General features: G+C 40.5%; 1 protein-coding gene across 3 annotated transcripts in view; it reads right to left on the bottom strand.

Moving 5' to 3' along the window:
• The window catches only part of DDI2 (DNA damage inducible 1 homolog 2), a 40507-nt gene that overhangs the window by 9785 nt on the left and 4503 nt on the right, over positions 1–26219 (bottom strand). Inside the window, exons 2-9 of one of the 3 annotated variants that reach the window (XM_014836230.3) lie at positions 22545–22674; positions 19220–19456; positions 17517–17643; positions 14632–14759; positions 10715–10843; positions 5040–5143; positions 3447–3636; positions 1110–1172 (exon numbers count right to left, since the gene is read on the bottom strand). In XM_014836230.3, coding sequence (XP_014691716.1) covers positions 1156–1172; positions 3447–3636; positions 5040–5143; positions 10715–10843; positions 14632–14759; positions 17517–17643; positions 19220–19456; positions 22545–22674 — 1062 coding nt within the window. In that variant the 3' untranslated portion in view covers positions 1110–1155. Of the gene's footprint in view, positions 1–1109; positions 1173–3446; positions 3637–5039; positions 5144–10714; positions 10844–14631; positions 14760–17516; positions 17644–19219; positions 19457–22544; positions 22675–26219 lie in introns of those variants that run through there. The other 2 variants (XM_014836228.3, XM_014836229.3) reach the window with 2 other exon arrangements.

Below are 26219 nucleotides of genomic sequence, written 5' to 3' on the forward strand. Positions count from 1 at the left end.
TCAATCCCTAAGGCAGACTCTGAAAGAGGTTCAATTTTGACTTAATGAGAACAGAAAAGATGCGGTGTAGTGAAATATCCATGTTAGCAGCATGGGGACGGGGAGTAGGGTGGGGTGATAACGGCCTTCTGCATTGGTATGCCAGTTGTAATGATTGGGTAAGGTCAAAGTGAACAGAGCCTCAATGTATTTCGTACTCAATATGAAAGGAGTATATAGTCCTCCTGGAGCTGAGATGGTCAGTTTCACTGGCCTAAGTCCGAAATGTAGGGGACAACTGGGTCAGTATAGGACAGAAGAAGAGGATGAGGACAATGGATATTAAGAGTAACTAAACTATGCCTGCTTTTAAACCCTCCTTTCAAGGAAAAAGAAAGAAGAAATTAAATGCTATATATCTAATTACAACCAGCCTGCAGACCCCTATAAAGTCCTAGGTTGACAGTTTAAAATCACCTTTCCTCGTCTTGATAATCAGCCAATATACTCAGGCCGACATCTACCATATTCATACTACAGGGAAATGGAAGCAGAGTGCCTCCTGTGGAAAATCTGTCAGGCTAGGGACAGAGGGAAAAGCAAAGTCTCAGCTTTTGTTGTTGGAAGGATAAAACCTCAGTCCTGCCTGTGTTACTGACTCTGTGATCCTGGACAAGTCAGCTGGCCTAAGTTTCCATATCTTCTTCAACAGAATAAAAATTTCTGTTCCTCTGTAACTCCAGGTAGTTATGACAGTAATGTGAAAAAAGAACTCTCAGTTTTTCAGAAGAAAGGACTTATGAAGTCTTTAACAGAGTAGTTATCTCAAACAACAAAGAGCTGTGGTGCTGATACTCTTGATCTGACAGTCACAGTGGCCAGACGGACAGTTTTCACTGGAATTTCTCCCCCTTGGACTGTTCTAATAACTGACAGTTTTAAATAGGAAATTATGCTTAGATACGTATGTATGCCAACATACAAATGCATATACAGGCTAGTTGTAACCAGATTAAATGACGTGAGATGGTGAATGACAGAAGCTAAATTCCAAAACGGCTGCAGATACAGAGACTTTCAGACCACAGATGACGACTGGATGAAAGGCTTAGCGTGGTGTCTATAAATACCTGGTCTGGGGCCCACTCCAGCTGCAGTACACACACACTACATGCATCATGGCTTCTGACGCTCTGTTTGAATTAGGAAACAGACAAGCAAACTTGGGTTAACAATGCAAACCACACAGCATGCAGGGTTATAGTCTCCATTCCTTTGCCATCTTTACAATCAGGAACTGGCAGATCGAAGGTGGGGAAGGTTTCTGCAGTTTGGACATCCAAAAGATTTGCTGGTCACTTTAATTCTCTCACATACACAAAGCAGTGTGTCAACATCAACAGATTTTCAAAAGAACTTGGAAAGAAATTAACTTTACACACCTACACATAGAGAATTCATGGGCAAATGTGAGACGGGTGAAAAAGTAGACCCATAGATGGAATTACGTGATATGGAAATCTTTTTATGGAGTAAAGGTGAGTGAATACATGTAACAGTCACTTTCCAAATTTCTTTCTCAGTTGAGACTTATTTTTAGAAGAAAAACAAACCAAACCCAATTATCTATCCTGGCTTGACTTTTTTAATCTTTTAATCAGTTTTTAGAAAACATATCAGATACGGCACCTACTTTGAATTATTTTTCAAATGATAGAAAAGATAAAGATACTTTGGTACAAGGCATCCACCAAGGAAGCAGTTCTTTAGCAAAGAAATCCTTTCACCTACTATGTCCAGAGTTTTGATTTTGATCATCCTGGGAAGTCGCTGTTCCAAACAAACAGGACCTGATGTTGTAGAATTATTTCACTATTTAAACTTTACCATCATTAGCATGAGCCATATGCTGTCAGTAACAAAAGGTCACACAGGTAAAAAGCCATTTCCTGTTAATCCCTTGAAATTGGTACATCCCCTTCACTATGCCTGAAGATATCTGTGGTTTCTGTTTTAATCTCCTAATTTTTTTATTAAAAGAAGGTAATTACCCAAAGAGGGTAACCTGTTAGTAGGTTAGAAAGCATTACTATCATCAGCTAATGTTTCTCAAATAATAGCACCAAAACTGTGGGGAGGGGGGGGACGACACAGATTTCACAAAATGGTAATGTATTCTCATTTTATTAATACACAGTATTATGACTAAGTTGACAAGTTACTAAAAAAATGTAAAACCTTCTAAGTAGGTATGTCAAACTCATTCAAGCTTGCCTTGCAGGGAAGATTAAAACTATTAATTTCATCTCTCCTTGGTTACTCAAAATTCTCCCCTTCCTACAAAATACTTAAGTACCCACCCAAACTGTACTTTATATGTAAAACTAAGCTAAAAGGTGGTGGTGGAGCAGATTCTGAATAAGGCCAGCTTGGAAAACTCCATCTGCTACCCATGCCCACTCTCAAGAGGCTTAAGGCCAGACCTTTGGATGTTCTCCAGTAACAAACACTGGCAAAATCTGGCTGCTTGTTTTTAAAGCTCGTATCTTTTCTGTCTTTTGGAGAAAGCTATTCCCTGAACTTGTAGCTCTAATACGTTTTATCACACCAGAAAATGCAATGTGTGATATTAGTCACTGATGAATAATTACAGCTCAAGACTTTAAAATAACCCAAACTTAAAAGTTAATTCTCTTCAGCTTCTAGAAAATTCATCCCACAGTCAATGCTCTGTAACAGATAAGGAAAAATTACCTAGGGAAGTGGGATTTCAGTAAAACTGTCCCTCCATTTTACCCAGAAAACGGCTTGGTCTTTAGATTTGAACAAGCTATAAGCACTGAGACTTAGAAAAAAAAGTATTAGGTAGCTTCACTTCAGTGGTTTACATACTGTTCTAATTTGGCCCAATGACAAACTACTGTGATCTCATTAAGAGCATAAATACTATGTTTTGATTAATATCCAATTATGCTTCTTATTGTTGGTTCTTCTGCCTTTGGTGGCAGCACTTTCAGTAGATATTAAAAAGGTTAGGGTTGCTTAGTCATGGTGATAATGCTATCCTTCAAAGTAAACGGGCCAAAGGAAAGCAAAAGAAAATCTCAGGGACACACTGTTGAACTCAAAAGGAAGTGTCTGCTTACTGTTATAATTTTCTTCAGGCAAAAAAAAAAAAAAGACAAGATTTTTTAGGAAGCCTACCAAAATGTCCCTAAGCAAATAATTCCACAATCTATCTTGCACACAGCAATGGAATGCTGTTTCTTGATCTGTTGAAACATGGAGTTTTTCTTCATTCTATTTAGAGATGGGAGGAGGTGGAGAGAGGACAAGAAACACATCTACGACAGGACGATGAGACTGATTACAAACTGGAAAGGTCCCTATCCCTCTGAAGCTCTCACTTCCCTGGGTCACCCACCAATAACAAGAGTATCATTCAAGAGCTCGTTCACCCCAAATACCTGCATCCTCCACGGACTTTTGAAGGGCTTCTGCTAATTCTTGGTCTGCAAACTCTTCCGGCCGCACATCCTCTCGCCCGGCCCCATATGCCAACCGGGCACACTCTGGTAACTCTCCCTCAGGAAGAAAGGTGGTCTGCGAGCCTGTGGTGCCGATCACGAGTACATTTTTCTTGAGGTCAATGGAACACTTAGAAGGAAGAAACCAAAGACCGATGATAGCAGATAGAACGCCATGCAGAAAAATTAGGATCTTGAGTTTAAAACTCCATTCACAAAGAGCAACATTGACAGAGACAGCTCAAAAAAACGACTTTACCTAAAAGTATTTAAACTTTAACCTAGGTAACACTGTCTGTTAATTTACAATTTTTTTAAGTATTCAGTTTATAGCAGAATAATCTTTATTGGACACAGTTTACACCTATTTGTCTAACACAACATCTGTTTATTTCTGGATTTAAATGTAATATACATTCCTTGTACAAAGTTTGGAAAAATATGACGCACAACCAGCAGCCCACCTTTTAGAAACATATAAGTGACTTCTTCTTAAAGACTGAGACATACTATTTATACAGTTTTACATTTACCTTTTTGCTTATTGTATAAAGTACAGCTTACATTTAAGCTCTATATCAATGGTCTCAAAAGCAGTTTGTGGGCAAGGCAATCTCTGCAAAAGTATTCTTTATTTCATATGTATGTTAGCCTCCTTTACTGTGTATTTTTATAATTAATATAGAACAGTTACACACATATATACTTTATCTATGACGTTGGAAACTGCTGGTCTATACCATGAGTAAAAAATAGGAAAGGCAGTGACAAGTCAATAAATTAGGCTTTATCCAAACATGCATTCACTCATTCCTTCTACTTAAAATGCTGTACTTTGATTAGAATATCAATACATTATATTTTATAGGAATTTAATTTTTTAAAATTTAAAGAGTATTAGTGCCATAAAAATTTTGACTAGATATGACACCTTGCTGTGAAAAATTTTATTATCCAGTGGACACTAATTGCTTCTTCAATAAGAGGAATTAATTTTTAAACTAATTATTAGGCTTCAGAGTAGAAATATAAATATCACTGCAAATAAATATATTTACAAATCATTCTCCTTGTACTAAATAAACAATTCCACTCCCAACATCTTATGTACACCTTCTTCCTTAATCCTGAAGTTCTTCTCCCCAAGTACTGTTTGACCAGCTACTAAGGATTTACTAAACTCACACTTGCAGTAAAATCATCATTATGTGTTATCTACACCTCCCTACAAAACCATCAAAAATTACTTAAGTTCTAACGAGAAATTAAAAATCACACAAGGGAACCAAATTGCCTATTATAATCTCAAAACAGACAGCAGGATGTAACAGAGAGATTTCACAAAAACAGACTCTATTTCTACTGACACATCATTTCAAACCTTGCATGACAATATCATCAATTAACAAACTTCCAGGTTTGAAAAACCATGCTTCTTAGTTTTCCAGTATACACAACAAAGAGAAATGATGCTGCAACAACCATATAACATACAAAAAGCTGATGCAAAAAGAAAGTGAAGCTCTTAATTACCTGATGCCGTTTCAGCATGTCCAGTCCCAGAAGCATGTCCATGGGCTGTTCCTCAAGTATAGAGAAGGAACACGCCAGGAAATCTCCTTCAATTTGAACCTGAGCTAAAGCACATGAAGAAGAGAAGAGGTTACTGATTTTTGCTTCAAAAGCCCAGGTAAACCTTGGAAATATATCTATCATTATGTGTCTTGCTTTCTGCAGTCAGTCAAAGCCACGGCAAAGCATGCAAACAGGTGAGTTAAGTATGAAAATCCAGTAAGACCAATGATCAGTGTAAAAGCCAATGAAGGCACCAGCTCATCAAGTGGATCTGGTAGAGCTGCTACGCAGAACACCCGGCTTGATATGTGATGCCATGGGAACATGTGCTCAGCTGGTGAGGAAAGCTGGCATTAAAGGATTACAAAAAAAGAAAAAAAGACCAATTCCTCCAAAGTTAACCACCTGCTTCCTATACAGCTATAAAAGATTTTCTAAAAGGAAGATAAAATCTGTACACTTTTTAATTAGCCTCCAAGAAGTAAACCGTTTATCATTGCCTGTTATAATCAAGTTTCTATTTGCCAAACCAGACACAACACCAAGGCCCGTGTTTGCTGCGGGTCTCCTTCCTGGCCCCTTCCCTCAATTACTCCTCTTACTTTACACAGAAGATTTTTCAAAAAAATTATTTTGCTATTATTAAATCTTGCAAACAAAAGAGTGTATGAAATTTACACACAGTATAAAGCATAATAAAACAAACACCCACACATCTGTTTCCCAGGTAAGAAACAGAAAACTAAGAAGTCTCCTATATGTCCTGCTGATCACAGCTTTATCTTTGCCTCCACCAACCTTTCCAACTAACCTGGTTTTTGTTAATCACTCTGAGCCTTCCTTGTAGTTCTTACCAGTTTTATATGATTTCTAAGCAACATATTAATTAGTCTCGCGCTTTTGAACTACAACTTTCTTCTCTTACTCAAAGAATATTTTGAGACATGTCCCTTAGATGCATGTGACTCTATTTCTTTCACTTTACACCACCCCTGAGAGGACTGTGATGTCTCACACACCACCATCAATTTCTGCATTCTACCGCTACAGGACCTTTTGGGTCACTTCCAATTTCCTCCGTCATAAGCAACACTACCACGAATATTCCCCAACATGCCTCCTGGTGTGCCATGGGCTTCTCTATGGTAGAGTCTAGGAAGCTGAATCACAGGTTCTAGGGGATGTGAGGCTCAACTTTGCTGCAGGATCAATTATTTTGGAAAACGTTTCCAGGAGTGTATACAAGTTCCCAATGCTCTACATTCTCACCAACACTCAATATTATTAGATTTCAAATCTTGCTAATCTGACAAGTAATTTTGCATTTCCCTGATTAATAATGAGGCAAAGCAACTTTTCATAGATTTCTTAACCATTTGGGTTTCCTCTTAAAGTGCCTATTCACGTGTTTCTGTAATTTTTCATATTGTCTTTCTTACTAAGTTTGAGGATACAAACACACACATTCAGAGCGTATATTCTGAATATGAATCCTTTATTAATTATATGTGTTACTGAAATTCTTTCCTAGTTTGTTTGTTCACTTTATGATGCCTTTGGATAAAAAGCTCTTAATCTTAATGTGGCCAGATTAGGACCACATGCAATGTTTCCCTATGCAAAACATTCCCCTATACTTTCTTCTAAAACCTTGATTTTTGCCTGTCACATCTAGGTCTTTAATTAACCCTGAACTGACTTTTGTGTGTGACCTGAGGTGGGGTCCAATTTCCGATTCGTTTTTCCCTCGTGGATACCCAGCTGTCCCAGCACCATTTCCTGAAGCATTCCCCACTGCTCTGTAAGACTTCCTCTCTCATTTATCAAGGTACACGTAAACACGGGTCTGTTTCTGTTCTAGTCCTGTGGTCTCAATACCTAGAAGGGGAAGCCATCCCAGAATATCTTGCCCACTCCTGCAATAAAGGGCCCACATGAAATTTAAAATTAGCACATCGAGTCTCACAAAAAAAAATTGGGATTCTGACTCTGTTGATAAATACTGATAATATAAAGTTGCTATCTGTTGAAAATGTGGGGGAATTACTACATTCAACAGAAAGTCTTCCTATCCGTGGTATAACTCTCCTTTATTTAGATTTCCTTTACCGTTACAAGGTTTTCTTCATGCCTATCATAGCAAAAGTTGAAAAACAGCATAACCTGTCCATCCAGAGGAAGGACACTAGGGACTGGTATTTATTCTATCTCTTCCTATTATCTTCTCACCTAAAACCACGAAAAATCTGAGAACTCAGCCTCTGAGGCAACCAGTTCGTGGTTTTCCTACCCAATCTCAGTCCTACTGTGTGTATGAAAGTATGAGAGTAAGGTATGATTATTCTATACAAATCAATAAAAGAAAACACAGAGACTCTAATAAATAGACAAATATATTTAAAAAGCAAGAGTGAAAGAAATATGAAAGAAAGAGGAAAATGGGTAGAAAAAACTATCACTTGCAATGAAAGAAAAGTAACTTAAAATAAGAAATCACTTTTTTATCTGCAAACCAAAGGGGTAAAAACCACATACTTTATTGTATAAAGACATTAAGATGAATATCCATTCAGAGCTGAAGAAACCAGATTGGTACCAGTTAGCAATATCAAGTATCTTAAACTATTCATAACCTTTGATTCAGTAGTTTCACTTATAGGCTTCTTGACTGAGGAAAAAAAAATCAAAATGTACACAAAGCTGCACACATATGCACTGCCATGTTACAATAACAAAATATTGAGGAAAAAGATTCCCAAAAGTTGACCATTAAACCCACACAACAGAATGTTATGCACTTATGTAAATGATGCTTATGAAATTTATAGTAACGGTGGGAAAATGTTATGTTACTTTTTCTTAAAGCACAGTTATAAAATTCTATATACTATATGACCACATTTTATGACCAAAAAAAAATGCATGGAAGAAAGGCCAGAAGGAGATGATGTCCAAATGTTACTAGTGGCTGATTCTCATTTAAAAGGATTTAAGGGGGGGGCTGGCCCCGTGGCCGAGTGGTTAAGTTCGTGCGCTCCACTGCAGGTGGCCCAGTGTTTCGTTGGTTCGAATCCTGGGCACAGACATGGCACTGCTCATCAAACCACGCTGAGGCAGCGTCCCACATGCCACAACTAGAAGGACCCACAACGAAGAATATACAACTATGTACCGGGGGGCTTTGGGGAGAAAAAGGAAAAAAATAAAATCTTAAAAAAAAAAATAAATAAAAAATAAAAATAAAAGGATTTAAGGGGGCCAGCCGAGAGGTGCAGCGGCTAAGTTTGCACGTTCTGCTCTAGTAGCCCAGGGTTCGCTGGTTTGGATCTCGGGTATGGACCTATACACCGATTGTCAAGCCATGCTGCGGCAGGCATCCCACATATAAAGTAGAGGAAGATGGGCACGGATGTTAGCTCAGGGCCAGTCTCCCTCAGCAAAAAGAGGAGGATTGGTGTTAGATGTTAGCTCGGGGCTAATCTTCCTCAAAAAGATAAATAACTAAAGATTAAAAAAATTAAATAAAAGGATTTAAGGTATTTTCACTTCTCACATTTCTACACTTCTGAATTTCTCTACAATGAGCATCTATTCAAAGGATAATGAAAGAAAAAAAGAAAATATTTCTATTAGAGATGAAAGACTAAACACAGGTATTTATCCCCACTTACTCCTTAAAAATTGCTATAAAAGCTTTTTTTTAAAAGATTTTATTTTTCCTTCTTCTCCCCAAAGCCCCCCAGTACATGGTTGTGTATTTTTGGTTGTGGGTCCTTCTAGTTGTGGTATGTGGGATGCCGCCTCAGCATGGCTTGATGAGCGGTGCCATGTCCGCGCCCAGGATCCAAACCAGCAAAACCCTGGGCTGCCAATGCGTAGCACGCAAATTTAACCACTCAGCCACGGGGCTGGCCCCAAAAGTTTGCTTTTTTAAGATACAAATTACTAAGGCCAAAAATAATGGAAGAAACAACTGAAACACAATTTAGGAACTAGAAAGCAGATGACTACAGAAAACTAAGAAACAGCCCAATTAACATCACAGAACTCGGAAGAGGCTCATACACTGGTGGAAACAAGCACCTCTGTAAACAGAGGTAGAGGTGGGTCCAAAGCAGGAAGACTGACTGAAGGTCTATGCAGGCATATTAGACCTTTGGGTTCCCCCTCTGCGCTCTGCTTAGCCAGGCGACTACCTCCCTTCACCCCAGCAACAGACCAGAGGTTTGTTCTCAAGAGGGTGAAAAACAGGCTCTCAGAATAGAGGTGGGCATGGAGGAAGACAGGGACACAAGACCTAATCGAAAACCAGGGGGATTAAGGGAAAGTTTACTGAGACTCTAGCCTTTTTCTTCCTCCCAACTTCCAGGTCACCCACAATCGCCATGACTGCCCACGCAAAGAATCTTCCAAACATCCTTTTGGTGTCCCACTTGTCAATATGAGCAGATGCCAAGGATCACCGGACATTTGAGAAAACCATTCTAACGTGAGAGAAAAACAAATACAAAACATAACAGAAAGGGTGGAAGACAAAGTTGAGGAAATCTCTCACACACTCACACACACACACACACCCAACCCAGAAGACAATGAAAGAAAGAAAAGGTAAGAAAACTAGAGGACAAGTCCAGGACAGAGGATTACCCTACCTGAGTAACAGAGGGGAGGAAATTATGAGCACAAACATTTTTCCAGATTGAAAAGTACCCAGCATGGAGGATGAAAAGAGAACCACACACCAAGTAAGCCATTGTGAAATTTCAAAACACTGAGGTCAAAGAGAGGATTCTACAAGCCTCAGAAATGGAAAAGAAATCTTTCACATAAAGGACCAAGAATCAGAATAGCAGCCAGCTTTTCCACAGCAACACTGACAAAAATTGTGAAGGAAAATGATTTCCAACCTAGCCAGACTACTAAAACGTAGGAAAAAAAGACGTTCTGATTTTAAGGACTCAATTTACTCCCATGCACTTTTTCTCAGGAAGTTACTGGAAGATACACTCTAACAAACTGAGGAGCAGAATAAAAAAGACGACGACATTAGATTTATGTAATCTGACATAAGACTGAGGGTAAAGGAATCTTCAGGATACGGTCAAGGAAGATTCTAAAACAAGAGCTATGAAGCAGCCTGGATCCAGCAGTGCAGGCTCTGGAAGAAGCATCTTCAATAGGACGAAATGTATAAAGGAGATTTACACAACTAGTTAAGTGTTTAGGGATGCGTAACACACACAAAATCAAATGACTAAAAAAAGAGATAATTATTAATTCCAGAAAAAAAAATAGTAGACAAAAGGAAAAGCAATTATTTTCAATTAGATGGCTCAGCTGTCAATCATATTAGTAAACAGCGCTATAACCATGTTATTTAGAAATATGGAGGTAAGTACCAAAAGAAATCAGCTGAAATAGTTGAAAGAGATTATCTCTGAGGAGCAGAAGATAGAAGTGCATACGAGACTGATGTTTTTTGTAACCACCTAAAACATGTCCATGTATTAACTTTGATGGAATATAGGATTTACAATTTCTAGGGATTAGGCTCGCTGGATCAAATGTACCTAACCAAAAGAAATGTCTAAAAATCCACTACCCTACAAAAACTCCCAGTGCCTTTTGCTCACCTAGGTGTACCCTTCCAATAATCTTCTGGGTGCCCACTCCTTTGGCGATCCCTGCCCACCGACGGTCCACCAGCCTCATTATATTACACCTTTCTGCACAAGCTTGGCTCATAATAGTCATCTGGGCACCTGGAGGCGGAGGGAAACATCAGATAATAAAAACAAAATCCACATTTGTTGTAAGATTAAAAATGCAGCACTAAGAACAGTGCAGAAACAAGTATACCCCAAGGCTTTTTTCTGTGTAAAATCATTACTACCTAGCAGGTTTCCAGCCACACTTAAATCAACTTTCGGTTCCACATTGGAATCTGAAACATAGTGTAGAAAGCTGATATTGAAGGAGAGAATGCTTTGTTTAAATGTAATAATTAAATAGTATTTTAAAACTTTACTAATAGAGAGCAAAACTACCTGAAAAGGACTTCTATAACGTCAAACTACGTCTACAGAGGGAAACACAAATTAAGCACTACTTTACACTAGGATCAGTTTTCACTGTGTATCTCTAAACATCATGTGATTTTTATTTTAAACTTTGGGACACTATAATTTATCAGTTAAAAAATACATCCTTCAGGGGCTGGCCCGGTGACATAGTGGTTAAGTTTGCACACGCCACTTCGGCGACCCAGGGTTTGCAGGTCTGGATCCCGGGCGTGGACCTAGCACTGCCCGTGAAGTCACGCTGTGGTGGCATCCCACATAAAACAGAGGAAGATTGGCACAGATGTTAGCTCAGCAACCATCTTCCTCAATCAAAAAGAGGAAGCTCAGCAACAGATGTTAGCTCAGGGCCAATCTTCCTCACAACAACAAGAAAAATACATCCTTCAGTGTCTCAAAACACTGGAACTGAACTCCCCATTCTCTGCTCCAACATTTGACACTCTTCTCCTTAAGCAAGAGGGCATTTAGGGTCTGTTCTCTCCCAGTTACACGTACTCACCCACACAGTTGGAACCAGCTGTGCACAAGACACTTCTCTAATCTTTATCTACCGTCGTAATCTATCCCTCAGATGCATTCCATATTCCTGTGTTGGACATTTCTATCTCAAAGCCAACAGGTATAAAACTCTTTCTCTCCAAATAGTTGTCACTTGGATTTCTCTCCTTGCCAATGTAATTATTTTATTGCAATCATAAAACTAAGGTATTGTTCACTTTTGACTCCTCTTATTTTAGCCTTCTCCCCACTTTCAAACTCTGTTCCAATCTTAATAAGTTCTATGCAATTTCTGCTATTTCTGACCTTCCTTCTTCTAACCACAGCAATCAGCCTACCTCACACTCCATCCTCTTTGCTAGTGGGCAGTTTCTCTGGTTTCCAAACCACTCTGTGAATGAATAATTTAAAGCAAGGAAATAGTTCTGACCCTTAGGGCTACAGAATTCTCCAGATCTTTTACTGCTTTCTGTCTTCCCCAAACAGCACCATCTTCAGATCACTTACGCATCTGCTCAAAAATCCTCAAGGGCTCCTACTCTATAAGATTAGCTTCAAACCATATCACCCCAGCTTCAGATCCCACTTTATCCTGGCCCAACTATTTCCAGCTGCTACAGAGTTAATGTTTGTATCCTTCCAAAATTCAGATGTTGAAACCTAATCACCAATATGTTGGTATCAGGAGGTGGGGCATTTGGGAGGCGATCAAGCCATGAGGGTGGAGCCTGCACGAATGACATTAGTGCCCTTATAAGATACGCCAGAGAGCTCGCTTGGCCTTTCCTCCATGTGAGGATATATGGAGAAGACAGCCATCTAAGAACCAGGAATCACGTCCTCAACAGACACCAAACCCGCTGGCACCTTGATCTTGGACATCCCAGCCTCCAGAACTATGAGAAATAAAGCTGTGTTGTTTACAAGCCACCTGGTCTATGGTATTGTTACAGCAGCCCAAACAGACTTAGACACCAGCCCTATATTCGGACTGCCTCTAAACCCTCCACTTCTCCAGGAGGAATTTGTTCCCTTTGCCCCTTACTCACTTTGATCCTCATGTGGAGTGCCCCCTCCCCTGCTTTCACTTTCTCTGAATTCCACTTATGCTTTAAGGCCCAGCTCAAGACTTACCACTTCCTCAACTGACCGTCCTTTCCCAGTGAACTCTACTCTCATTCAATTCCAACACAGCCTGTTCACATTTCTCTTTAGGTACCTTACACTTTATGGGCACTCAAAGCTCTTGGCATTTGAGGATGGTTGAATTCAAGAAGGCCCCAAAATAGTGAAAGCAAAGGGAATTTGGGAAGGCAATTCTCTTTTCTCCCTTCCTCCCCACTCTACTCCACAAAAGCTGACCCAGGACGAGAAGGGTCCCTTTCACTGCTATCCTGCCTTTTCTCAGGCCTCAGCTCGAGGAGTCCTCTGCCCATGGAGACAGCTCAGTTCAAATGCCCTCTCTTTCAGGAAGCCATGCCTGAGCACCTCAGTCAGACCAAGCACGTAGTCTCTACGTTCATCCAACATTCACTGTGTTTTTGCAGTGGGTAAGAGTTCTGGCATCAGGCAGATGTGGGGCTGAATCCCAAGTCTACTGCTCATGAACTGTGTGTACCTGGAAGAGTGACTTTATCTCTCCACATCAAAGTTTCCTCATCTGTAAAGCGGGGATAACAAGAGAATATAGCTCATAGGGATGTTCCAAGTGTTAAATAAAATTGAGGCAGGTGACAGATATTAAGCACCATGCTAGATGCTTGGCATAGTAAGGGCTTAATAAATGTGGAGTATGGTATTATTGACTCTTCTGTATTGAATTCTCTCACTCACACAGGAGCCCTATGAAGCACCAGTTAGTAAGTCCTACCCCTAAGGACTCAGCACAACGCCCTGCATGTAGCACTCAATAGATATTTTTAAAACTGAACACTAGGCAAATTTACTTCTCCCAGGAATGTATGCATCTCAAGATACAAACTCTTAATGACAGCTGCAACCTAGTATGTGGCTCAAGTTTGTGGATGAACAAATGGAGGAAAATTTACTTGAGCAGAGGCCTTTACTCCTCTAGGAGCTCATCCTTACCTTAAAGCCTCCAGTGAGATACCAGAAGCAAGACACACAAGACCACTCAGGCACACCCACATGATGCTGCTGTGTGTGGTCTTACTAAAAACCAAAGAGTTGTTACAAAGAGGAAAGGTGCCAGTGAGCACAGGGATTATCTGAATCCTCAAGTGGGAAACTCCCTGTCTCCTCACCTGGCTGTTAAGTTCTTTACGGGCAAGACCCCACGCCCCATTCATCCTTTCACTGCTCACCACTCCTGGCAAAGTGCTGGGACACAGACCAGGCGGAAATATTTGTTTGATTTGTACTCTACACACCTTTTCATGGCTCCTTATTCTAAATGCACTTACTCCCCAATTTCTTACAGAGCTATCCTAGAAATTCAGGATGCCAAATAGGGGAGATAGGAAGATAAAGGAGACACTGCAAAATGCAAAACTGGTAAAGAAATGATTAAAGAAAGAAACCTATTACAAACAAGAAAAGATTGGCAAGTCATACAATAACCCCCAGGCTTGTTGGCTTGTTAGCCAGCAGTCCAAAGGACTACCGCCATCTTTTTTTTTTTTTTGAGGAAGATTAGCCCTGAGCTAACTGCTGCCAATCCTCTTTTTGCTGAGGAAGGCTAGCCCTGAGCTAACATCCGTGCCCATCGTCCTCTACTTTATATGTGGGACGCCTGCCACAGCATGGCTTGCCAAGCGGTGCCATGTCTGCAGCCGGGATCCAAACTGGCGAACCCCGGGCTGCCAAAGTGGAACGTGCGAACTTAACCGCTGCACCACCGGGCTGGCCCCATGACTACTGCCATCTTTAACCAACATCAGAGTCTCCCCTTCTCCCTGTGTCGGGTCAGAAAGTTGGATGGACAGAGACACAAAGGATGGAGACATCACCTGAGTCAACAAAGGCTTTCACAGGATGTCCATTCACTTTGCAGTTAATATAAAGCATGACTACTTGGCCAAAACTTTCTGGAGCCTCTTCCATAGCTATTGTCATGTTTTCCTCAATGTTCTGTTGCCTGTAACAAACAAAAACCAGGTACACTGAAAGTGTTATTTCCATGAAGAGCAACATGTTTCAAAGTCACAATATTGATGAAAACAGATTTGTATATCTTTTGTCCAAACTATAGCAGGTGAGTCCTGGAAATGGAAATTTGTGCTCTATCCTATGATAGGTGATTCAGTAGGAGGTAGTGACATATATGGTTGGCAGAAAATCTAAAGGCATACAAATTACCTTCATGTAAAACAATTATGCTCTCTTTATAAGTTCAGAAGTAGGAACATAAATTTGTGGAGAATAAGGGTCACAACTATTTTTATCCTGCAGAATGTCAGAATTTCATGAATGCTCCAAATTTAACTGAGGATTTACTAGGTATCTGGGTACATTTCCTACATCCGGTATATTGAAAACAGTTTGCAAACATAATACGTAGATGCTTCAATTGTTTCGGTTGCACCTGCTGCTAAATCTCTAAGATTGGGCTTTCTAATCTGCAAAATGAGGATAATAATTCCTATTATAGGATTGCTGAGAGGTATAAAGAATCTAGTATACAACGCTAACAACATAAGAGCAGATGACCAAAAACATGCACCTACCTACCTACCTACCTAGCTACCTACCTACGACTTAGAAAACTACACAGACACGTATCACAGTTCACCTGGTCTATCAAATCATTTCTTCAAAAACTGAACATATTCTTTTTTTTTATTGTGCTAACATTGGTTTATAACATTATATAACATATTCTAATTCTTCCATGAGAATAGCCAATAAAAGGGAGTTCCAGTTTACTCCAACATCTCATGTCTTCATTTCCAGTCTCCTTTTAAAAACATTACCAACATGAATGGAAACTAGGGCAGGGGCTGGGCAACTTACCTGAAGAGTGAGACAACAATAGAACAGGATCCAAGACCTGGGATCCTGCTAGCACAGAAGTGAGCTCTGGCGACAGATATTATGGCCTGCAAAAACTAAAATATTTACTATCTACTCCTTTATGGGAAAAGTTTGCTGACCCCTGCTCTAAACTGTAGTGCCTGTCTTTTCTGTAGTAATATTCTAGCTCAACTGAATTGATGGGTTTATCAGCCATTCTGTAATAAAATTTCTCAGAAAGGCACTCGTTTAATTTAGTCAGGCCAATATGCAAGCTATTATACCTCAGTGTACATATACCCCATGTAATCACTACTGTATCATACCAGATGACTTTAACAGGCATTCGATATAATTACCCAGCTTTTCTCTTACGCCATGTTATTAAATTTAGAAGTAACCTAAAATTAGTTGTGCACTTCTGACCTTGCACTGACTCCAACCAAAATAAGTTTCAGCAAAAAATCTTCTGAGATAATACCAGTTACTTTGGCTATTCTGGGCTCTGTAGAGAGTCCCTTCAGATGCACAAGGTTTTCTCCTTTAAAAAAATGTATGCATCACCCCATTTCCTTTACCCCACCTCTGGGAAGAAACGTGAGTCACATGGACACGCTCCATTTCACTTCTACTCTTCTAATCGCTCAGTATCACGGTTTGGCTAGGATGCCTCCCCACTCTCCCTCCCACCGCTCCTGCTTCCTGGTGTGGAACACAACTATTCTTGAAAACTATGTCAGGTTCTTTACAGCTACAATGTAGTCTAGTTCAGAGAACACAGATATCTTCCTATTTCTCTGGGTAGATTTAACTAGTGAGATGTTCCTCAAAGATATTTGTTACTACTTGATACAATTAGCGGGAAGACTTAAGAACACAAGGAATGCCTTAGGGCTGTCAACTGATTAGGGGTGTACAATTGACGTTTCTCTGATTTCAAATGTAGTCAGAGAAAAAAGAAATAAGAACATTATTATTTGACGTCCAAGTTGACAGTATAATATAATGAGCAAGTTAGGCTTCATTCAAGCAACCAATGGTGATGACACAGTCCTTAAAAGTAGTATCGTTACAGTCATGTTCCTCTTCGTTATACTAAGGCCTTCACAGTCAGCAACAGAAATTGAATCTGAGGGGAATAAAGCAGCTGTTTTTTTATTCAAAGGTACTAATTGAACAGCCTCATGCTTGTGACTAGTAATGTGACCAAGGTTGGCATCACCATCATTGTACCTGGTTAGGCCCGACCCCTTAAGATTCTGACTCATCAGATTTGGGAGTACAGCCCAAGCACGTACATTTTTTAAACGCTTTTCATGTGATTTTAATGCTGCCCCAGGTAAGAACCACAGCCTTAGAGAAACTGGAGTTGGAAATGTGAATGGCAGTCAGTCTACCCACTGAGGCCTGTACAAGAACTGCAGAAGGAACAGACTTCAGACTACAAGTTTCTGCACCCATGGATCTACTCCCATCATGTGCTAGCCTGGATTTGATCAGTGCCCAGGCATCAGGTCTAAAGAAAGATTCCTATCCGCCTGCGCAGCCCATCCAGCAGTGTGACCAAGCTGGGGGCTTCCGCTCAGTCCTGGGGTCATCTACCGTGAGTTGCTTTAAAGATGTGCTGCATGCTAGTCAGGGCGTTTTTATTAAAATTTTAGAAGAGAAAGTCATTAAGTTAGGTACCTGTACCTTTGTAACGTTGAATCAAATGTGAGGAAAACGGAAGAGGAGAGAATAACCTAAAAGACCGAAGTTACTATCTCAAATGAAGAATAAGGAAGCTACCTCAAAGCAGATGTCCAACCAACACGAGATCACCCAGAGGTGGGAAATGTGGATTCTCTAAATCTTTCTCTTCAGGTGAAGGGTCGTTCATTACCTTATATCTTCTTCTATCTTTGCCTGAGCTTCAAGATCAAAAGGGTCAGCAGAAAAGAGACGAATCCTTTCTTGCTCTCTCCGGGCTCGGTCCTGCTGCTGCTCCACCAGGACTCTAGAAAATTTCTCTACAAAAATAAGGGGTCAAATCTTAAGTACCACTATATTTTCATTCTTTATTAGTACTTTTCCACATCAAACAATTTCTCAAAATCAACTGTAAGAGATGCAGAAAGGAAGTCTAAAAATTCTCTTAAATGAGCAATTACGTTTACTTTCTATTCTCTGAGGCAAGACTACTTCTTCACCTAAATTCAGTGTAAACAAATAAAGTATCTGCAAAAATCACTTACACCTGTAAGAAGTTATCCATCACGTTGTTTCTACTCAGAGAATGATTTTTGAGTTTGGATCAGTGGGGAATAACTCTATGTGGCAGACAAAACCCACTCCTCCCCTCCTTACTGCCCTTATTATCCTGTTACCTAGAAATAAAATAGAGCACCACAGTCCCCTTCTTCCTCTTCCAGTTTCATTTCCTTTATACTACTCTCTGCCTAAGGGCAGATCAGTTAAATGCAAACTACTGTTAGGCTATCTATATTACCTGATGGATAACAGGCAGGAAAATTAGTAAAGAGAAAACATTGCTTACTATATGATGCATGGTTCAAGAACCACCTTTATTTTGCTATTTCTTAAACGGAGGTGTATTTAAATGTATAAACTTAAATGTGCCATCATCATGGTCTTTGGCAATTAGATATGTTGCATAAGAAATTAAAGAAACCAAGATAATGGTCATATGAACTACTAATATACACAACATGGAGGGGTCTGAAAAACATTAAGTTGAGTGAAAGAAGCCTGACACAAGAGAGGACATACTGTATGATTCCTTTTACATAAAGATCAAAAACAGGAAAACTAATCTATAATGATTATCAGGACAGTAGTAGCCTATAACGGCAGGACACTGACTAGAAAGAGAACATAATGGAACTTTGTAGAGTGAGAGAAATGTCCTATATCTGGACTGAGGTGGTAGTTACATGAGTTTGCCAAAACTCAAAGAACTATATATTTAAAATCTGCGTATTTCTCTGTAGGTAAATATTACCTCAATTTAAAAAATGGTTATTGAAGAATGAGTTATTAAGTATCTGTTAGGTTTTAAAACCTAATCAGTAGAGTTTCATAAACCCAAGAGTAAAACTGGAGAAATTTACAGAAAAAAATTTACTCATACAGCCCCAGATAAACTGTTGGTAACAACCCCACTATCAGCAACCTTGGGATGGATGAGAATAAGGGGGTTCCATTTTGTCACACAAGCTGATGGCACTGAACCTGTTTCTTGGAACCAAAAGCATTTCAGCTGGTGTCAGCTGGTCTAACGAAAGAGGTTAAAACATCAGTACCTGGGTTACATGCTGCTGAAATGGTGAGAGGAAAAATGTAAACAGAGGGGGCTGGGCTAGCTGGATTTTGGAACTCTATGCAGTCCTAAAATTGCCGCTATTGCTAATTAACTCAGCCTCTGACATCAGCACTAATTTACCTCCCTAAACCAACTGCTATGTTCAATAAATCACGTGGCACGGTGGGTTGGACACACCAGTTGCTTGAGTTTCTCCACACTTGCTGTGACACAACTACTTCACCTCAGGTCAGCCTGATGGCTTTCCAAGTTCACAAGCTTACCAAGGTCTCCACTGAGCAGGGCGTCTGCCAGGGGTGGATTGCGTTCCTTCAGCAAGGACAGCTCATGGGGGTTGGCCAGTAACATGTCTCGGAGCAAGGCTGGATTGTCCAAGCCCTGAGGAGACGAAGCTATTTCTCCAGGAGATGAGTGGGACTGCTGTACTCCTGCTGGCTGGCGCTGCCGGGAGCTGGATGTGCCAGGCACAGCTATGCTACGGAAGTCTATTCGGGGCAAGTCTGTTGGGGAAAATCAAATCAAAGTTTACTTCAGACGACTCCACAAAAACAAGTTTTTGAAGGAAACAGCAGAATATCTGCTCATAAGTGGTATATAATAGCAGTAAATGGTAATCGCAGACATTCTAAAAACCTCTCCTATCCTCTTTCTCGTACTTTTCTTTTCAATGGCGGTCACACTGACTTTGAATACAAAGACTGCAGTCTGAGAGCGAACAGATAGGAAAGAATAGAAGAGTGTGCGTGTCGGGGTGGGGGGGGCAGACAATGGCAGTAACCCCAAGTTTTTGGCTTATAAAAATATCCCAGAATAGATAAGTTTTTACTTATTAGGCTTTTTAAAAATTAAAGCTAGTCTCAGTAGATGTAACTGCATAAACGTGGATGTGGTCCTTAAGAAAAATCCTAGTCTGCTTTGACATATGCTTCAAAGAGCCCTGGCACCTTGCGTGAAGAATACTATGCATATCGAGTGAACAGCGTAAATGTCAGATGTTAAACTCTGAAAGTATGTGCTGCACATATTAGTTCTTTGAATTTACACTTTCATCTGTGTATCACTGCTGGCTCTTCTCACACCCCTGGGGGAGCTAGGAGGTGTAATCATTTTATAGGAGAGAAAAACAGAAGAAAAGGAACTTGCACAGGTTCTCAGTGCTGAGTACACCAAAAGAGACAACAGGTTTAGAGGCTACGACTCTCAGGTTTATACTCCGGGCTGAGCTGACCCTATTAAAATGAAAGGAAAATAAAAGGGAGCCTTACACAAAGGACCAACATACTGAATGAATCCTGCATGAATCCATTTATATGAAATGCCTAGAACAGGAAAATACATAGAGACTGTAATTAGACTGATGGTTGCCTAGGGCCAGGAGGCTTGGGGGCAGATGGGGAATGACTATTAATGGGTACACAGTTTCTTTTTAAGGTGATGATAATGTGCCAAAATTGATTATAGTGATGGTTGTGCAACTCTGAATATACTAAAAATCATTGAATCGTATCCTTTTTTTATTTTGAGGAAGATTAGCCCTGAGCTAACTGCTGCCAATCCTCCTCTTTTTGCTGAGGAAGACTGGCCCTGAGCTAACATCCGTGCCCATCTTCCTCTACTTTATATGTAGGACGCCTACCACAGCATGGCGTGCTAAGCGGTGCCATGTCCGCACGCAGGATCCAAACCGGCGAACCCGGGCCACGGAAGCGGAACGTGCGCACTTAACCGCTGCACCACGGGGCCAGCCCCACTGTATCCTTTAAATGAGTAAACTGCATGGTATGGGAATGATATCTCAATACAGCTGTTATTTAAAAAAAGGAAAGAGAGAAAAAAAAATAAGAAGAAAACAAGCAGAGCCAGAACGAGGGGCTAGGACTGAATGAATCTACATTTGTTCAACTCCAAAATGTATTTGAAGGTCATACTTGTCCCAAGTCTGAGGCTACCCTGTAGCCTTTGAGACCTCAAACAGAAAAAGGGAATGCTTAAATTAGGCAACGGTTTCTGCCTTTTAGCACGGGTTCAACTAGGCGGTCACCTTCTTCAAACAGACCTCAGCTGGCAAATGTATGTGTGTATGTGTGTGTGTGTGTGCACGCACTTGTGTATGAACTCCTAACCAATGAAAAGGTGAAATGAATGGCATGATCTTTGTGAGGTAGTTAATCTATACCAACTGGCAAAACATACACGGGTGGGCCTTCCCTGTGGGCAGGGAAACTTTATCTCCAGCCCTGTTACACTTATCTTGAGAGTCCATTCACTTCAGAATAATTCTGAAAAACTTGTTTACTTTAGAGACCAGATCCCCTCCCCTCCCTGACCTACTGGCTCTCTCATCCTTATGGGACAGCACAGGACGAAAAACAGTGAATCTCCAGAATTGATAATCTCACCAAATTAACCAAAGGAAGATTTGTTTTCAACCGACGGGCATATTGGAACCACCACTCTTTCTAAAGTTTAACAGTAGCCCCAGGGACTAATGTAATCCAGATCTGGGAGGAACAGGGTTTGATGATCTCTTCTAGCCCCAGTTTCAGACTGAATGGAAGCACTGTGTTCTAAGCTGGAGTCTGTCATTACCTAGACACCTATCAGCTGTTACCATAAACTTTAAAACCAAGTGAGCTAGAGACTAAACACTATTCAAAGAAATCTATCAGAATATGACAGGGAATGGGAAAAAAACTCACACATTTCATCAAGTGGTTCCACATCAGAACCGTACAAACGTTTGTACTCACGCACCCCTCCAAGGGTCTTTAAGAAAGCTATGGACCCCTCCCCATCAAATGCACACACCCACACGATTATGCATATTATTTCAGGGACCCAGAAACCTCCCAAATCCCAACACACAGATTCCAGATTATAAACACCTATTCTGGATGGAACAGCTAAGATAGATAACAGTGTCTTTTTACATGATTAACAAAGCTGGTGGAAAAGAACCAGATTTGGTGGTCCAGCTGCTTTATGTTCACAAAACTCAGGGTAATAGAAAAAGCACCAAGTTTTAATTCCTGTGCCTTCACTTACTAGCTAAGTAACTTTGAAGACATTATTTAAAATCAGAGCTTCATCTGTTAATGACAATAAATTGTGAGGAGGAAGCTCTTCCCCTACAACAGAGTTATGAGATCACATGAAATGAGGGAGCAAGTCCCTGGCTGACAAAATGCCCCAGAAGGGCCTGCCACTGAATGCCAGACACAACACAGCAAAAGTCAGTCAGGAACCACAGGCATATGCAGCCTCTCAAGTCCCAAGCATAAAATTATCATTGATTACAAAACAGAAGCTAACGTTTATTGAGGGCTTGCTACATGCTGAAGGTTTTACACGCATTATTGTCACATCAACTCTAGGAGTTGGGGTTAATTACAGCACCTAACTTATGGATAAGGAAACTGACTTAGAGAAGTTAACTCGTCCAAGGTTACGTACCAGCAAGCAAGGGGTAGTCAGGGTTTGTACCCTGGTAGTCTGAATCCAAAGCTAATCCAAAACTCTGAACCACTGTGCGATTTTATCTACTGATGCTTATGTCAGGGGATGCCAAACCATTACGAGATGTCTTACTTGGGAACTGCACTGGAGGTCGAGGGTCTGCATTCTCCTTCTGTCGTAAAATCACAACATCCCCATCTTTCAAGCCGTAAGAAGCCAGTGATCTGTGGTTGTCTGTGAGAGGTCTTTCAGCATAGACAATCTACAACCAGAAAAGATTTAACAGTATGAATCACTGTTACACAGCGCAAAGAAGACAGACCATAGTTTTCCTCTTCATCAGATAATGTCACTCCCTGCTCAAAACCCTCCAATGGTTTCCCATCATATCTAGAATAAAAGCCCAAGTCCTTCTCATCACCTACGAGGCCCAAACAACTTGGTCCCTGGCTCCTCCTGACCTCACCTCATAACACGATTTGTTGTTGTTAGTGCCCTTGAGTTGATCCTGACTCCTAGTGACACTGTGTGCAGCAGAGCTGAACCCTGCCTGGTCTTTAACGCCATCCTCTCCCCTTCTAGTGCCATATCAGACAGTGTTGCGCTGCTATGCAGTGTTTTCATCGCCAACTTTTCCGGAAGTGGGTGGCCAGGCCCTTCTTCCTAGTCTGTCCTAGTGGGAAGCTCTGCGGAAACCTGTCCACCATGGGTGACCCTGCTGCTATTTGAAATACTGGTCGCACAGCTTTCAGCACCACAGCAACATGCAGCCACCAGAGTATGACAACTGACAGATGACGGGTGGTGGGGTTCCCTGACTGGGAAATGAACCCTGGGTCGTGGGGGTGAGAGTGCCGAATCTTAACCACTAGACCACCAGAGCTGGTAATAAAATGACTGCTGTTCCTCAAGTAACATGATAACTTCCCCCTCAAGCCTGTTTCACTTGCTCTTCTCTCTACCTGAGGAATGTTCTTTCCCCACTCATTGTTGTTTTAGGTCTCTGATCAAACACTACCTCTTCAGGGCCCTTGCCTAATCACTCTATTTAAAATGTACCCTCACCTCACATATTTTATATTTATTTATTGAGTGTCTATCTGCCCCACTAAAATGTAAGCTACTTGAGGACAAGGACTTTGTTTTGTTCACCATATCCAAAATGCCTAGAACAGGGCATGTTAGATAAATAATGCCCAAATATTTGTTGAATTAAAGGACGAATGAATCTAATGTATATTACTTTAAAATCAGATTTAATTTTGAGCAGGGAAGAAAATGGGAATAATTTACTCTGGGCACGCGAACTACAATACTGTTAAATAATGTGTCCCCCAGTTTTAGTGACATATAATTGACATAATCTTGTACTTATTTTAGGTGTACAACACGATTAGATGTATATATATATCACAGTAAGTAGCTAACATCCATCACCTCACATAGTTACAAAATTCTTTTTCTTGTGATGAGAACTTTTAAGATTTACTCTCTAAGCAACTTTCAAATGTATGATACGGTATTGTTAACTTTAGTTACCAGGCTGTACATTGACATCTCAATGTGTCCATTTTTAAATGATCTTGCATGCGGGCAAGTCTAAAAGGTCCCCAAATACCACTCTTCCTGTATTCTTCTCCTGTTCTACCATCCCCAAAGTTTTATCACTCCTATGTTTATGGGTGGAAACAAAAGTGGAATAAATTCAGAAAAGAATAAACACAGATGGAAAAAAAGATCAGCAATGTACCACCAACAAAAATATTATTATGATGTGCAACCAAACATTGAAGAAAGCCTGAGAACATAAAAATAGATGAAATAATGTGCTGTGGAAAGAAAAGGAACACATAAAGGGCATACTATAACTTCATCGTGAATGAGCATAAAACCCACCCCGCATTATTATATACTCCAGAGGGACGTTCAGAATAAACTCAGAGTTTGGAAGGTTTTCTTCCTAACAATTCACTTTGTACCAGGCCACATGCAAATGGAGGAACTTGAGTTCTGCCCTGGCTCTGACAGGGGCCCTGTCACTCAGCTGGTCTAGGCTTCACATTTCCCATTTGTTAAGCAACCACTTGGGGCTAGATAGTCATTACAGGCTGTCCCTTCCAGGTCTTTCTGCTACACCACCACTTTACGATGTTTCCTCACAGCTCTCAGAGTAAGACTGCCTGACACAGAACCTGAAAAATACAGGATTTAAACTGGAAAAAAAAGGTCTGTCGTATCTGCTCTCAGAACTTGCACTGACATGAGGAATAGAAATAACAGGAAACTGAATTTAGTTCTCTGCAAAATCAAATACTTCTGGGGATGAGCAAAAAAATTGATTTGCCGAGTTTGTAGGTCCAATTATACTTTATAAGTTCTATAAATGACTAGAAAAAGTATTGTTAGTTCTTACCCTCACCTGCAAAGTTAAAACATGTTACAACAGATTGCAACTGTCACTCTACCCATCCATTCACACTCCCTTATTTAAGCATATATCTCATAGTAAAAGTACACCAGAATCAACACAGTTGTTTGAAATACAACTGGAGAGTCATTATAACGTGTGGGATTGCTTGGAAAAACCACCATAAACCTGAAGTGACAAGTGTCCAAGGTTGAAATGTACAGCAAGAATCAATAGGCATGCCAAACCCACACAGGCAGCTCTGACAAGGTGGCATCAACACCGTGACACCACCATAATGAAGGTACCAGTGTCCAAGGCCTACTCCTTAATTTTCCAGGCTCAGAGCTTCAACTATCAGTATATTTAGAAATATATGATCAGTCAATATATTCTAACTGTACTTCTAAGAGAACATTTATTTATCTCCAACAAGAAATCAAACTCAGGAGAATCAGAACATTCCTGTCCACAAGATCACCGAATTCTCTTCAGGCTGGAAATGCAATGTGGAAAGCTGTATTAAAATAGCAGACAGCTACTACTGAGTGAGCTTCTACTAGAGGCAGCATCACACTAGGTCTTCAAGTCTCCCACTTAATCCTCATGTCTTCTCATTTACGTCTCCCAGTCATCTTAGGAGGTAGGCATTATTTGTGCCATCTTAGGGACAGGGAGACAGATAGAGAGTTAAGTGACCCGAGGCTGCACAGCTATTAAGAAGAGAACCGGGACTGGAACCACAGCCGCCTGACTTTAAAGCCCCTACTCTTCCCTAGTACCACATACAACTTTCCCAAACAGCAGCTGAAAGTGGCCTGGTGATGAGCTGGGTGACCTTAGCATGAGCTATTCAGCCATCCATCACCACTAAGGGCCTGTACTCACTAGGGGGATCACTGCTCAGTGAATCTCCTGCCCTGAACATGAAGAAAGGAACACTAAGTCTTCACTCTTTGAACTCCCATTTTACAGATGCCCTACCTCACCCCATCACTGTTCAGCTAACACAGTCTTTTCCTCAGTAGACAAGATAATTTTCTTAAAGGAAGGTATCTTAAGTAAATAAAAATGTAAGATCCAGGTAATCATTACCACCAAACATGCATATGAAATAAGGAATATTGCCATTTGCCCCAATTTCCTAAAAATACTAGACTGGAGAATGTGGGTGAGGAGCAAATAGTCTCCACGCCGACAAAGCAGCAGGTGTATTCCATTTTAGTCCAAGGACGCAAATGAGATAAACAAAGGCTTAGTTGAAATTATAACTGCCACAAAGAACTGATTTCTTTTTGTTAAAATAGGGTTAAGAGTCTAAGACAGACATTTTGCATCTCAAGTCCCAGAATAAATCTGAATGATTTTCCAAGTTAATATAAGTATCTATTAGTCCAGTG

This window comes from Equus asinus, chromosome 5 (assembly GCF_041296235.1).
Source record: "Equus asinus isolate D_3611 breed Donkey chromosome 5, EquAss-T2T_v2, whole genome shotgun sequence".
Classification (NCBI taxonomy): Eukaryota; Metazoa; Chordata; class Mammalia; order Perissodactyla; family Equidae; genus Equus; species Equus asinus.